The following is a 14,793-nucleotide window of genomic DNA, read 5'->3' on the forward strand; positions in this document are numbered from 1 at the left end:
ACAATATGTGAACCAGCAACAGGTTTATAGGCGCCTAAGGCTCTGTGATTCACAAATTGCTGAATAAGTTAATGCTGGCTCTGGGAGAATGGTGTCACAACACAGTGCATCGCTGCTTACTTTATATGGGGTGGCATAGCCGCAAACCTGTCAGAGTGCCATGCTCACCCCCATCCATCACCATAAGCACCTACAATGGGCACGTGAGCATCAGTACTGACCGTTGAGCAACGGAAGAGGGTGGCCCAATTTTATGAATCATATTTTCTGTCACATCATGTGGACGGCCGGGTGCCTGTGCGAGCTTACCTGGGGAGATGGCACCAGGATGCATTATGGGAAAAAAGCAAGTCAGCAGAGTCAGTGTGCTGCTACGAGCAATATTCTGCTAGGAAACCTTGGGTCCTGGTATTCATGTGGATGTTACTTTGATACGTACCACCTACCTAAACATTGCTGCAGACCAAGAACAACCCCTCACGACAACACTGTTCTCCAATGGCAGTGGCCTTTTTTACCATGATAATGTGCCCCGCCACACTGCAAAAACTGTTCAGGAATGGTTTGAGGGACATGAACGAGTTCAAGGTGTTGACTTGGCCTCCAAATTCTCCAGATCTCAATCTGATCCAGCATCTGTAAGATGTGCTGAAAAAAGAAGTCGGATCCATGGAGCCCCATCCCGCAAACTTACAAGGCTTAAAGAATCTGCGTGGTAGCAGATACCACAGGACACCTTCAGAGGTCTTGTGGAGTCCATCCTACGATGGGTCAGAGCTGTTTACAGCACAACGGGGAACCTACACAATATTAGGCAGGTGGTTTTAATCTTATGGCTGATCAGCGTATATCATCTATGTAATGTACACACTAAAGAATGACAATTTGAGGATATCCAGGAATTCACAGAGAATCTGACATTATATTGGAAGATGTTTCAATACAATCAATGCTCCTGTGGCATACATGCCCTGTTGGCTGCCGTGTGTACGGAGCTATTCTCTCCTACAAACAATACTTCTATGGAAGAATACTGCCGTACATATGGCCAGGGCCTTGTGGGGACGGTGCATTAGTTTCATTAAAAAAGTAAAATTGTAGGAATACCTAAAGTAACACATTATGAGATTGCAAACACAGCAATTCCTTCATATCTAAATACTAGTACAATTAAAAGCAGCAGTGATTTGACAATACAGCGCAATGTTTTTGCTACACAGATAGAATACATGCGGTATATACTGATAACCTATCCTGTGGATAGGTTATCAGTTGTCCGGTCATGGACAACCCCTTTAAACTAAGCTTAAAACTAGACCAGGCAGGCTGAAGAGGAGCCAAATTTATCACAGTGGCGCATGCTGCATGATAAATTTGTTTGCATCTTGCTAGGCATGTTAGACTTTCTCTCCTTTACACCATCACTTGGTTGGCTTACTTTAACCAATATTTAGTGCCATTTCAGCACATTTGTTTAATACCATTTTTGTTAAGCCATGGCCCTTTTCTAGACACTTTAGTCTAGTGAGGAGCATAAAAAAAAAAAAAAAAAATGATGTCTAAAACACAAAATAAATATGAAGCAAGGTATGTATACCAGTTGTTTTTTTTAGCACACATTGAGCCAAAACTCTGGTGCATTTATCCTAGCAAATCTCCCCCATTATTCCTAACTACTCTATGCTCTGGCTGGTGACACTCCTGAATGAGAGCCCCCTCTATTAACCCTAACCTAATAGGGTATATAAAATGGATCTCCTAAACCAGACGACCATGATGCAACTGGCTAAATAACTACTTAAAATTCAACAGCAAAACTATCCAGCGTGATGTGGAAATCAGCATCCACAACATCCGCACAACTCTGCTACAACTAAAATATAACTTGGATCAGAGTTGAGGAGGTCGCAATACAGGAAGTTCTTCAGTATGAAATGAGGAGATTTTCCTTTCAGACTTTGGCAGCTCAGAGGAAGATTATTCATCCCTTTTCCAGCCTCAAATCACAGTATATATAGGCAGGCAAAATGATTCACTCAACTCCCAGAAAGCCTCAGTCTTCCTGACACTGGAAACACTTAAGATCTGTCTTTGTTACGTCTCCCGCCACCCCCACAACTTGCACTTTTACATAAATACTCACATTTTAGCCCACCACCTTTGTAATATAAGTCACTTTCTTACTCATCTGTGCTGAGCAAAGATCGGAAACGGCTACATTCTTTTCTAACTCGAAAGCAGATGTTCTTTATTTTGGAAATGATGATGTTGTAAATAGATTTCTTAGGTCCCATCAACTCCATTTATTAACAAAAAATTTTTTTCTTAACATCCTTGCTCTTTACTTTAACTGAAGATGCTTCTGTATACATTAAAAAGGATTGTACAGCAATGCAAAAGTGCATAGCAGAGCACAAACATGGAGGATTGAGTGAGGCTGCAGGAACTGGAAAGAACAGAACTGCTACATGTAATATATTACAGAACATAACATCTACAATAAACAGAATTATAGTTAGAGGAGCCTGAAAAATTATCTCCTACATCTTCTGAACCTTTACAATACAACTTTCCTTGAACAAATAAATCATTCCTATTCCCTGCCTGTATATAATAACTGACAATTATGTAACAATTATTTCCTGCAGAGATTTTCATTTGTATACTATTGTGATGGGATTATTTATGTGCTCCGCATTGTGAAAAGACCTGATGTCAAGGGAATTAAATATATTTCATATTAAAGTGTAATCTTGAAAACACATAGCAAATTTCTGCTGGTTCCAGGTTAAAGGGGTTGTCCAGTCCTACAAAATGGATGGCCTATCCTCAGGATAGGCCATCAATATCTCATCGGTCAGGGTCTGACTCGTATGAGCAGTGCGGCCCCTTCAAAACAGCTGATGGACCGGGGGGGTGCCAGGAACCTAACCCCGATAGATGAGATATTGATGGCCTAGCCTGAGGATAGGCCATCCATTTCTTAGGACTGCCCAACACCTTCAAAAAGGTATATTGCAGACAAAGATACTTCCTGCCTATAAAAAAATTAAGTGTAATGAAGAACCTGTACACAATCTATCAATAGGGGGCAAACCCAAATGTATATGCAGAAACCTAGTTTAGAGTGTAACATTAAAGGATTTAAAGGGGTTGTCCCATCTGGCCATCTTTATGCCAAATACAGCCCTATATTGCTCCATGTGCTACACTATATCTTGCAACAGGTTGCAAACTGAAAATAGTCTGCCCTACTATTCAGGAGATGTAGCCCTTTGTGCTCATTGATCAATAATTCATTTTTAAAATTGCATAGTACTGCCGAAATGTAAAAAACAAACAATTCTAAAAAAATAAAGATATGTTTTCCCATTAAGATTTCCTTTTCTGGCAGTAATGTCCCATTAAATGGGTTGTCTCATAACAAACAATCCCATTAATATGAGAACAGCAGCAATCAGGTGGTCACAAGTTGCCATCCCCTGCTGCATCTGCGATTAGGGAATTGTAGCATTACATGCAACCATTTAAATGACCTAATTGGGTATATAGACAGGGACAACCCCTTTAATTAATGCACTTTGGCTAGATTTACACATCAAGTATTTGTTGTTGCCGATTTTTTTTAGCCAAAGCCAGAAGTGTTTTTAAAAGTAATTGGAAATCTAAAGGAAAAACGTATACTTCTCCTTTATCTACTTCTGACATTAGCTAAAAAAAAACAACTGCACTACAATCTGCATGGTGATGTGAATCCACCCTTAGGGTTTATTCAGACAGAGCAGTCAAATCGCATTATTTGGTGCAATTTTGTAAAAATCAAGGTAAAAACAAAATGCAATTTGACCACACCTAGTTAATGAATGAAATGAACACATCGGAATCGTCTCAACTGGACAACTGCTCTAGTAAACAAAGCCATGTTTACATGGATAAAATTTCCTTTGCATTCTCTCTAGGTAACTATAAAATTTAAATGGAAAGTACTTGTAGAAAGCCTCAAGTCTTATTCACCTGCTGAGGGGTGACGATTCGTGACGTGTCCAATTTGCACGCGTAAAAAAACACAGCATTTTTCCTACATTTCATATCAGTGAGCTTTGCACGTGGCATGCATTTTTAGGCTGGGTTCAAACGACCTATTTTCAGACGTGAACAAGGCGTATTATGCCTCGTTTTACGCCTGAAAATAGGGCTACAATACGTCGGCAAACATCTGCCCATTCATTTGAATGGGTTTGCCTACGTACTGTGCAGACGACCTGTAATTTACGCGCCGTCGTTTGAAAGCTGTCAAACGACGACGTGTAAAATGACTGCCGTGTCAAAGAAGTGCAGGACACTTGTTTGCTACGTAATTTGAGCCGTTCTTCATTGAAGTCAATGAAGAGCAGTTCAAGATTTACCAGCGTCAAAGACGCCACGCATAATGCGAGGAGGAGCTTTTACGTCTGAAACGACGCAGCTGTTTTCTCCTGAAAACAGTCTGTCTTTTCAGACGTAAAAGCAAGCTAGCGTGTGCACATACCCTTAACGTCCGTGCAATCACTTTTTTTTATTTTAAATTCTCTGAATTTCTATGTAATTGATGCGTGAAACACGGACAGCACACAGATGTGCGTCTGTGTGCTGTCCGTGGTTTTCACGCAGCCATAGACTTCAACGGGGCGACTAGTTTCACTCAGTGGACGCTGGCTGCGTCAAAACTCACGCATGTCCGAGAATCACGCTTGTCTGAATGAGCCCTAAGGATTCAAGCTGATGTCATGTTACTAGTATATTCACATACATGTTTATAAAACATTGGCGAAATTGTAGTAAGAAAAAAAATGAAAAATAAATAAACATGACTACCAAAATAAGCACAATGTTGTTTATGCAAATAATAGTCTATTTGGTCCTAATGTGTATACAAGAGGGAGATGAGACTGGTGCTGTACACAGAATGGTGGGCTACATAAATGAATGGCAAATAAGGTCCATTTGGAGACAGCAGCATTTTTATTATTTTACTTTGCAGCAATGGGATTATGCTATACAACAATGGTGTACAACCTGTATCTCTCCAGTCATAGAAAAAACTACAACCCCTAGCATTCTGGGGCAGGCTAGGAGATGCCGTTTTGTTCCAACTAGAGAACCACTGCTATCTATACACTAGTTATGTTTATTCATAAGGCGTCTAATAGCTACGTTGACAGGTGGTGCCGCCCATCAATTAAATTTGGATGAGTCCTGAAACCACCATTTTATTTCGTTAGTAATACCAAGTAGCAATAAAGACAAATCTATTTTTTTTGTGCAGTTCTCCTGAGATACTCCTTTTATTTCTTCAATCACAGGCTAATGGTAAAATGCATGCCTCTCGGGTCGGAGGCATGTAGCTTCCTAGCTGCAGATGGTATCAGGAGCTTGATGGTGTCAGCAGGTAACAGCAGGGTCAGAACCATATGACTGCCAGCAGACACTGGACTAACCACCATTATATCGGCATTGGGTTCCGCGGTTAGGATCATATACTGGTACTGGGCAGAATTGGGCTCCATAGCGTCACTGCCACTTGGCATTATTCCCTGATGTTTTCTCACGCAGCGTCTGAAAACCATGCCGATACGTGGTTTTAATTAAAGGCAAACCCACGTGGATTTGGAATGTTTGTTTATGTCTGCACCGTTTTTGTAGGTGAAAAGCAGTTTTAAGACTGGGCAGATGTGCAGTAAAGCCGGATTGCAGCGAGGGTTTGTCGCTACGTGTGGCCTTACCCTTATTAGTAACTGGTGGTAAACTGTTAATAGGACATTGATCATTTCAGAAAACTACTTCCTTTAGCAGTATCAACACCACCTGATATTCATGAATGTGGCTCAAGCTACAAAATTTCAGGTGCCTTTGGCCTAAATGGTCAACCCTGATAGGGACTAGTACTTTATATAATACATCATTCTTCAGTAGGTGGTAAATGTTAGGGCGAGTCGTTAGCGGGGCAAAGTGAACCATAAAGAGCATTCATACTGATAACTGCTCCAGGTCAATAAGATCTGACCCCTTCCTTTTATATTACTTTTATTACATGGTATATAGGTTGGTAAGTACTAGGGCCCGACTACACATAATGCAATTCTAACAATAACTTGAAGGTTTCTGCCATATAGATCTGCCTCCAGACAGAGGAAGTTCTAACCAGGTGATGGACAATTCAGGATACAACTTAACCTAGGACAAAAGGAGTCAGTAGTAGAAAGTGTTTTGCCATCATGGGAGTCAGAGAATTGTGCTGTCGATGATAGATTAGAAGCGTGTGCCCTATATAATGTAATGAATTCTGAGGACCCTATACAGTACCAGAGTGCTGAGGACCCTATATCGTACAAGAGTGCGTTGTGATAACCCTATATTGTACAAGAGTGAGTTGTGAGGAACCTATAACATTTCATATTGAGTCCAGGGGACCCTATATAATAACATTGTGAGTGCAGACGCTCTTATGCAGCAGCCCAATGAGTGATGGGGATCCTACGTGGTAAGTTCTGAGGTTCCTATATAGTAACAGAGAATGCCGGGGATTCTATACAGTAACAGAGAATGCCGGGGATTCTATATAGTAACAGAGAATACAGGGGATTCTATATAGTAACAGAGAATGCCGGGGATTCTATATAGTAACAGTGAATGCTGGGGATTCCATATAGTAAGTTCTGAGGTTCCTATATAGTAACAGAGAATGGCGGGGATTCTATATAGTAACAGAGAATGCCGGGGATTCTATATAGTAACAGAGAATGCCGGGGATTCTATATAGTAACAGAGAATGCCGGGGATTCTATATAGTAACAGTGAATGCCGGGGATTCCATATAGTAACAGTGAATGCTGGGGATTCCATATAGTAACAGTGAATGCTGGGGATTCCATATAGTAAGTTCTGAGGTTCCTATATAGTAACAGAGAATGCAGGGGATTCTATATAGTAACAGAGAATGCTGGGGATTCTATATAGTAAGAGAATGCTGGGGATTCTATATAGTAAGAGAATGCTGGGGATTCTATATAGTAACAGAGAATGCTGGGGATTCTATATAGTAACAGAGAATGCTGGGGATTCTATATAGTATGTTCCGAGGTTCCTATATAGTAACGGTGAATGCTGGGGATTCTATATAGTAAGTTCCGAGGTTCCTATATAGTAACGGTGAATGCTGGGGATTCTATATAGTAAGTTCTGAGGTTCCTATATAGTAACGGTGAATGCTGGGGATTCTATATAGTAAGTTCTGAGGTTCCTATATAGTAACGGTGAATGCTGGGGATTCTATATAGTAAGTTCTGAGGTTCCTATATAGTAACGGTGAATGCTGGGGATTCTATATAGTAAGTTCTGAGGTTCCTATATAGTAACGGTGAATGCTGGGGATTCTATATAGTAAGTTCTGAGGTTCCTATATAGTAAAGGTGAATGCTGGGGATTCTATAGAGTAAGTTCTGAGGTTGCTATATAGTAACAGTGAATGCTGGGGATTCTATATAGTAAGTTCCGAGGTTTCTATATAGTAACAGTGAATGCTGGGGATCCTACACGGTAAGTTCTGAGGTTCCTATATAGTAATGGTGAATGCTGGGGATCCTATATAGTAAGTTCTGAGGTTCCTATATAGTAATGGTGAATGCTGGGGATCCTATATAGTAAGTTCTGAGGTTCCTATATAGTAACAGTGAATGCTGGGGATTCTATATAGTAAGTTCTGAGGTTCCTATATAGTAACGGAGAATGCTGTGGATCCTACACGGTAAGTTCTGAGGTTCTCGTATAGTAAGTGAATGCTGTGCATCCCATAGAGAGAGTTTCTAGGATCCCACATAATACCAGTGACTGCTGTGGATCTTATGTAGCGAGTGCTGAGGTGGATGAGTCACATTGTACCCGGGATAACCAGGCTGCATTGTTTGGTAAAGTTCTCCGTTACCTTGTAACATGGTCTCCAGCTTCTTCCTATCCACTCGGAACCTCTCCTCTCCCCACTCCGGGTCGTGGGGAGCGGGAGAGTCGTCCTCAGAGCCGGGTAGCGGGGAGTCGGTGCTTCTCTCGCTGTTGGAGCCCGGGTCTGACTGGTTCATGTATCCGCTCATGGAGTCGCACTGAGCCGCCATCGTACCGTAGAACAAATGCGCCAAAGTCAGCGCTTCCAGCGCCCAACCATATACACAGAGCTGCGGCAGGGAGAGCGCCCGGGAACCGCTAGCTGCAAGGACCAAACTGTGAGCGCTGAGTGAGCTCCCTCTCTGGCTGCCTGACACACTCACATACAAGTATACAACTTCCAGTGGGAGCTCTGGATGACGTCACCAGCCACACTTCACATGTAGAGCTCTCTGAGGGGAGACGTACATGTGCGCTCCCCGCCACCATGCTGCTGATGTCATGAGTGGCGGCGCTAACTTGTATGTAACATGGAGCGTAGCAGTTGCCCAAAAAATCCAGTCAGGATAAGTGATCTGTTTGGTTGCTATGAGCAACTGCTGAACTTTTCATCTGCACTAGTTTTAATATAGTCGTATATCGTTTTCACAGTCATAACCTGTTTTCAAAAAATTTAGGGAGCTCGGATTAACTAGAAAGGTTTCAGAACCCTAAAGTATTAGCCAGAGCGGCTCCAAAGAGCATCTCTCTTACTAAGGCCTCATTCAGATGAGTGTATTTAAAATCCGAGCGTAATATGTCGTGTAAAAACGGCAAACATGTCATTAGTTTTGGCGTACACTCATTTTTCAATGTGAACGCTTTTCAAAATCGTAATACACCCTATTGCATGGCGTATTTCAGGACTTTACACCGACACTCAATGGGATGTGTGTAAAATACACGACTCACATATTTTATTGCATTTAGCACATCGAAGTCTGTGGAGAGAATAAAATACGGATGCATCTATATTGCATTGGTTTTTCAAATGGGCTGTCTTATGTAATTCTGTTATCTCCCTAGAACACAGGCCGTCAGTATTACGGATCTATAATACTGATAATGTACTGGTTACATACTGTTGCAATATAATCCGTAAAACTTCCAAATTGCGGATCCGTATTATGGACGTCTACCAATGTGCCTGTCTGAAACAGGCCTTCCAAGGCACTGGCGCAAATTATGGATTTTCAAAAAACAAATATATAAGGAAGTGGAGCTGAAGGTAAACCCTAAGGGTATGTGCACACGACCTCTTTTCAGGCGGAATGGAGGCGTTTTACGCCTCGAATTACGCCTGGAAAGACGGCTCCAATACGTCGACAAACATCTGCCCATTACCTGTAATGGGTTTTACGATGTTCTGTGCAGACAAGCTGTCATTTTACACGTCGCTGTCAAAATACGGTGCGTAAAATGACGGCTCGTCAAAAGAAGTGCAGGACACTTCTTTGGACGTTTCTGGAGCCGTTTTCTCATAGACTCCAATGAAAACAGCTCCAAAAACGGCCGTAAAAAACGCTGTGAAAAAGCCGCGAAAAACGCAGCAAAATACGCGAGTTGTTCAAAAAACGTCTGAAAATCAGGGGCTGTTTTCCCTTGAAAACAGCTCCGTATTTTGAACGTTTTTGACTCTGTGTGTGCACATACCCTAACAAACAGACGTGGTTGACAGAGCCGGATTATAGGGAGTGGAAAAGAGGCAACTGCCCATGGGCCCCCACTACCCAGTTCCCTCTAGCCCTTCCCAGGCACCGCTGGCAGCAAGACATAGCCGACCAGCGTAACTTAGCCATGCAATATATAACACTGCTGCTGGGGAAGGGGTTCTCACAAAACTATTTTCCCAGGGGCCCCCACCAACTTTGATCGGGCTGTAGCAGTAGGGTGTTCAGCTAGCCATGGATGAAAACTGCATAGGGAAGGAGTAGAGGGAAACGAGGAATATGTTAAAGAGGCTCTGTCACCACATTATAAGTGGCCTATCTCCTACATAAGAAGATCGGCGCTATAATGTAGGTAACAGCAGTGCTTTTTATTTAGAAAAACGATCTATTTTTACCACGTTCGGAGCGATTTTAGTTTTATTCTAATTAGTTTCTTAATGCCCAAGTGGGCATGTTTTTACTTTAGACCAAGTGGGCGTTGTACTGTTTCAGATTTTTCGGCTGTTTTTCAGCTGTTTTTCGTCCATTTACGGCCCGAGAAACGGCCGAAAATAAGCTGTGTGAACATACCCTTATAAAAAAAAGTTGAGAAAACTTTGACATAAAGCTGAAATAATGTGTTTTTTAAAAAAAACAACAACAATAAAACCAGATACGCTACAATTTTTGCTAAAGTTGTAAATATTTTTATGGGAACATCATGCTGATCATAGCAAGATGTCTTTGCATGTATAATGTCATTGGATGAACTATCCAGTAGTGCACAATATCAGATTGTTCATGTGATCTATGCCAAGCTGAACATTTACAACAGTAATTGGTGGTTGAATTACTAAGCTATAGCAATGTCATGACTGCAGAACGTAGAGTTAATGATTTGCGGAATTCAGTGAGCTTCTGGTGACTACTCTTGACTACCTGCCATGTATCCATACATTATCAGGCCTAACTTGTGAACTATATAAATTGCACTACTGGAAAAACTGGATCAGACAAAAATTGGAACAATTGCCCACCCCAATCAATCAGGCACCAGCTTCTATTTACCAGTTTAGCAAAGATAAAAAAACAAAAACATAATATCTTATTATTTGTTTATATTCCTATAGCTTTATATTTAATTTCTTCGATAGAAAGTACATCTGCTCTACAAGGCAAAACAATCACTGCCAATGTATCCAATGACTTCTCAGTACAGTAGTTGTTATTACATCATTGCGTTTCGGTTTACAGTTGATATACCATCAGTGGTACATTTAATGAAAGGAGTTGTAGGAGGTAAGTAAAAATGGTTTATTTGCCTAAACAGCGCCACCATGGGCTGTGTCTGGTATAGCAGCTCAGCTCCTTTTACTAGAAAGGCGCTGGGGTAAGGTTCATACAGCCGATAAACAAGAGTAGTGCTACTTCTAGTTAAAAACAAAGTACATACAGTATGTGGCATAAAGGCAGCCCATGCGGCTTATATGGGGCCCCTGAAGATGGCCCAGTCCAGGATGGCTGCAGCCTTCAAAGATGTTTCATTCCTAGACACTTTATTTAAAGTTTCAGAAACTTGGAAAAAGACACTTCCTTGCCTGGTACAAGGTTAAACAAAATGGAAATGATGAATATATTTTAGATGCTGGTGGAATGCAACTTGTAAAACACAGTCCTAGTTGCAACATAAAAGATGTAATTTATGTCTCTGTCTTTGCGCGAACATATAGAATGGAAAGCGATCGTATTTCTTTAAGTACTGTGTGTTTTGCAGGTGGTTTTTGATAAGAAAAAAAAAACAGAAGATATTTGCAGTATTTAAAAATAACGTGTTGGAGGTGCCTGGTTTCTGGGTAGGACATGAAGAATATGTGATTTGGTCACTAACAGGCTATAACAGATAAATGTTTCTCTTATCTAAAAAATCCTAGTCCATCAATTTTAGAGTAATAACTGTCATAGGTGTCATACATCAAGGGCTTAGCTAGGGGTGGTCATGTGCACAGGGTGGTAGATTCTCGGGGGTGGCAACAAACCACTTTGTTTTGACCAGCATATTTAAAGGCTATGTAAGACGACTTTTTTTTTTTTCTTATTTTTACAAAAACAGTGTATTTTAATGTTTAGTGCAATTTTGTAATTCGTTTTTTAAAAAAAAATTTACTTTTTGAGATACAGCTTCTACGTATCCTGGATACATAGAAGCTGTATCCTGTGTTGATACCAAAATCCATTAGGTCAGCGGGACTGACGGCTTTGGTGGCAAAAGGTCCTCGTTAGATCCACCTGTTATCAATCACATCTAAGTTATCGATAAAAGGTGGATCACGTAGGACCTAATGTCACTGAAGCCGTCAGTCCCGCTGACCTGACGGATTCCGGTTTCTGCGCAGGATACAGCTTCTATATATCCAGGATACATAAAAGCTGTCTCTGAAAAAGCTGTCTCTAACATTTTTTTTAAGAAAAACAAATTACAAATTTCCATTAAAAACTAAACTGTTAGTAAAAAAAAAAGTTGTCAAAAGTTTACATAGCCTTTAATTACAGGGCTAGGGCAGTAAACGGAATCTTTGCCCTGGGTGAAAAAATAAATAAAAGCCTAGCTACGACTGCATGATATGGTGGGACTTGCATGTCTTGCATGGCATCAGTGCATGAGCACGGCTGGAGAAGGCATGGGGAACAATGTCTGGTGTAGTTTATATATTATTGGGGGGGTGGGGTTACATAGTTACATAGTTACATAGTTACATAGTTAGTACGGCTGAAAAAAGACACATGTCCATCAAGTTCAACCAAGGGAAGGGAAAAGGGAAGGAAAAATTTCTACACATAGGAGCTAATATTTTTTTGTTCTAGGAAATTATCTAACCCTTTTTTAAAGCCATCTACTGTCCCTGCTGTGACCAGCTCCTGCGGTAGGCTATTCCATAAATTCACAGTTCTCACTGTAAAGAAGCCTTGTCGCCTCTGCAGCTTGAACCTTTTTTTCTCCAGACGGAGGGAGTGCCCCCTTGTTTTTTGAGGGGGTTTTACAAGGAACAGGATTTCACCATATTTTTTGTATGTGCCATTAATATATTTATATAAGTTAATCATGTCCCCCCTTAGTCTTCTTTTTTCAAGGCTAAATAGGTTTAATTCTTTCAATCTTTCCTCATAACTTAAATTCTCAATGCCCCTTATTAGCTTCGTTGCTCTTCTTTGTATTTTTTCCAACTCCAGGGCATCCTTTCTATGAACTGGAGCCCAGAACTGAACTGCATATTCTAGATGAGGCCTCACTAATGCTTTGTAAAGTGGCATTATTACATCCCTGTCCCGCGAGTCCATGCCTCTTTTAATACACGACAATATCCTGCTGGCCTTTGAAGCAGCTGATTGACACTGCATGCTGTTATTGAGTTTATGATTTACAAGTACACCCAGATCCTTCTCAACAAGTGAATCCGCCAGTGTAGCTCCCCCTAGGACATATGATGCATGCAGGTTGTTGGTACCAAGATGCATAACTTTACATTTATCTACATTAAACTTCATTTGCCAAGTGGACGCCCAAACACTTAGTTTGTTTAAATCTGCCTGTAATTCATGAACATCTTCCATAGTCTGAACTATATTGCATAGCTTGGTGTCATCTGCAAAAATAGAAATAGTGCTATTAATCCCTTCCTCTATATCATTAATAAATAAGTTGAATAATAGTGGTCCCAGCACTGAACCCTGGGGTACACCACTTATAACCGGGGACCATTCAGAGAAGGAATCATTGACCACAACCCTCTGGATACGGTCCTTGAGCCAATTCTCAATCCAATTACAAACTATATTTTCTAAACCTATAGTCCTTAATTTACCCATTAGGCGTCTATGGGGGACAGTGTCAAATGCCTTTGCAAAGTCCAAAAACACTAAATCCACAGCGGCCCCTCTGTCTAGACTTCTGCTCACCTCTTCATAAAAACAGATTAGGTTAGTTTGACAACTTCTGTCCTTAGTAAAACCGTGCTGGCTGTCACTTATAATGCTATTTATTGTCACATAATCCTGTATATAGTCCCTCAATAGCCCCTCAAACATTTTCCCCACGATGGATGTTAAGCTTACTGGTCTATAATTACCCGGGGAAGACCTAGAGCCCTTTTTGAAAATAGGCACCACATTTGCCCTGCGCCAGTCCCTTGGCACTATACCAGTCACTAGAGATTCTCTGAATATTATGAAAAGGGGGACAGAAATAACTGAACTAAGCTCTTTAAGAATTCTAGGGTGTAACCCATCTGGTCCCGGAGCCTTGTGCACATTTATTTTATTTAATTTAGCTTGGACCATCTCTACATTCATCCAATTCAGTATATCAACTGATATATTAACAGCACTGGCACCGGCTACATCAGCTGCTCTTTCTTCTGTTGTATATACAGAACTAAAGAACCCATTTAGTAACTCTGCCTTCTCTTGATCCCCTGTGATCAACTCCCCATTACCATTATCTAGGGGTCCTACATGTTCAGACCTTGGCTTTTTTGCATTTATATGCTTGAAGAATTTTTTAGGATTTGTTTTACTATCCTTGGCCACCTGCCTTTCATTACTATCCTTGGCCACCTGCCTTTTTCTTTTTTGTATTTTCTGCTCAATTCTGGAGCATCTTTTTGTAGAACTCTACATTGCATTGCACCAATGTTATCCCTCCTGGAAATGTATAAATTGACAACTGGATGTTACAGTTCTCCTTGTCAATGCCCTACATACTTTGAAACTGTCCAATCAATGCTGTCACATTGCGTGTTTGTGGACCCACTAGGCTGTACCGCCGTAGCGGGGAGGCAGCTGGCCAAACAACAGGGAACCCCAGCAATACAATGTCCCGCACAAGAGTACCTGGATAGTCCAGGCAGTGGCTGCAGTTCTGGCAGTGATGGAGATGGGTGCAGCAGGTAACGCCAAACGTGACGTATGACACAGGTGCCGCAGGTTGCGCCAGACACGGCAAATTCCTCTGGAACGTGGCAGATGACACAGGACGTGACACGACTCCGACACTAGTAGGCACAGGAACAAGAACAGCACAGGATACAGGAACAGGTAACAGGGCACGGGTAACAACTGGAACGGGAAACACTAAGGGACCATTTGCAAGACGGACTTGGGATAACTAACAACGCTCAGGCAACTACTGGGGATT

The 14,793-nt window shown here is 41.3% G+C and overlaps 1 protein-coding gene across 1 annotated transcript in view; it reads right to left on the minus strand.

The window, feature by feature from the left end:
- BICC1 (BicC family RNA binding protein 1) overlaps nucleotides 1–8,281 on the minus strand; it is a 225,003-nt gene extending 216,722 nt beyond the window's left edge. Inside the window, exon 1 of the mRNA XM_075841183.1 lies at nucleotides 7,961–8,281. Coding sequence (XP_075697298.1) covers nucleotides 7,961–8,144 — 184 coding nt within the window. The 5' untranslated portion in view covers nucleotides 8,145–8,281. The remainder of the gene's footprint in view (nucleotides 1–7,960) is intronic.
- Nucleotides 8,282–14,793: the final 6,512 nt, after the last annotated feature.

The sequence above is a fragment of the Rhinoderma darwinii genome, chromosome 11, assembly GCF_050947455.1.
Source record: "Rhinoderma darwinii isolate aRhiDar2 chromosome 11, aRhiDar2.hap1, whole genome shotgun sequence".
NCBI lineage: Eukaryota > Metazoa > Chordata > Amphibia > Anura > Rhinodermatidae > Rhinoderma > Rhinoderma darwinii.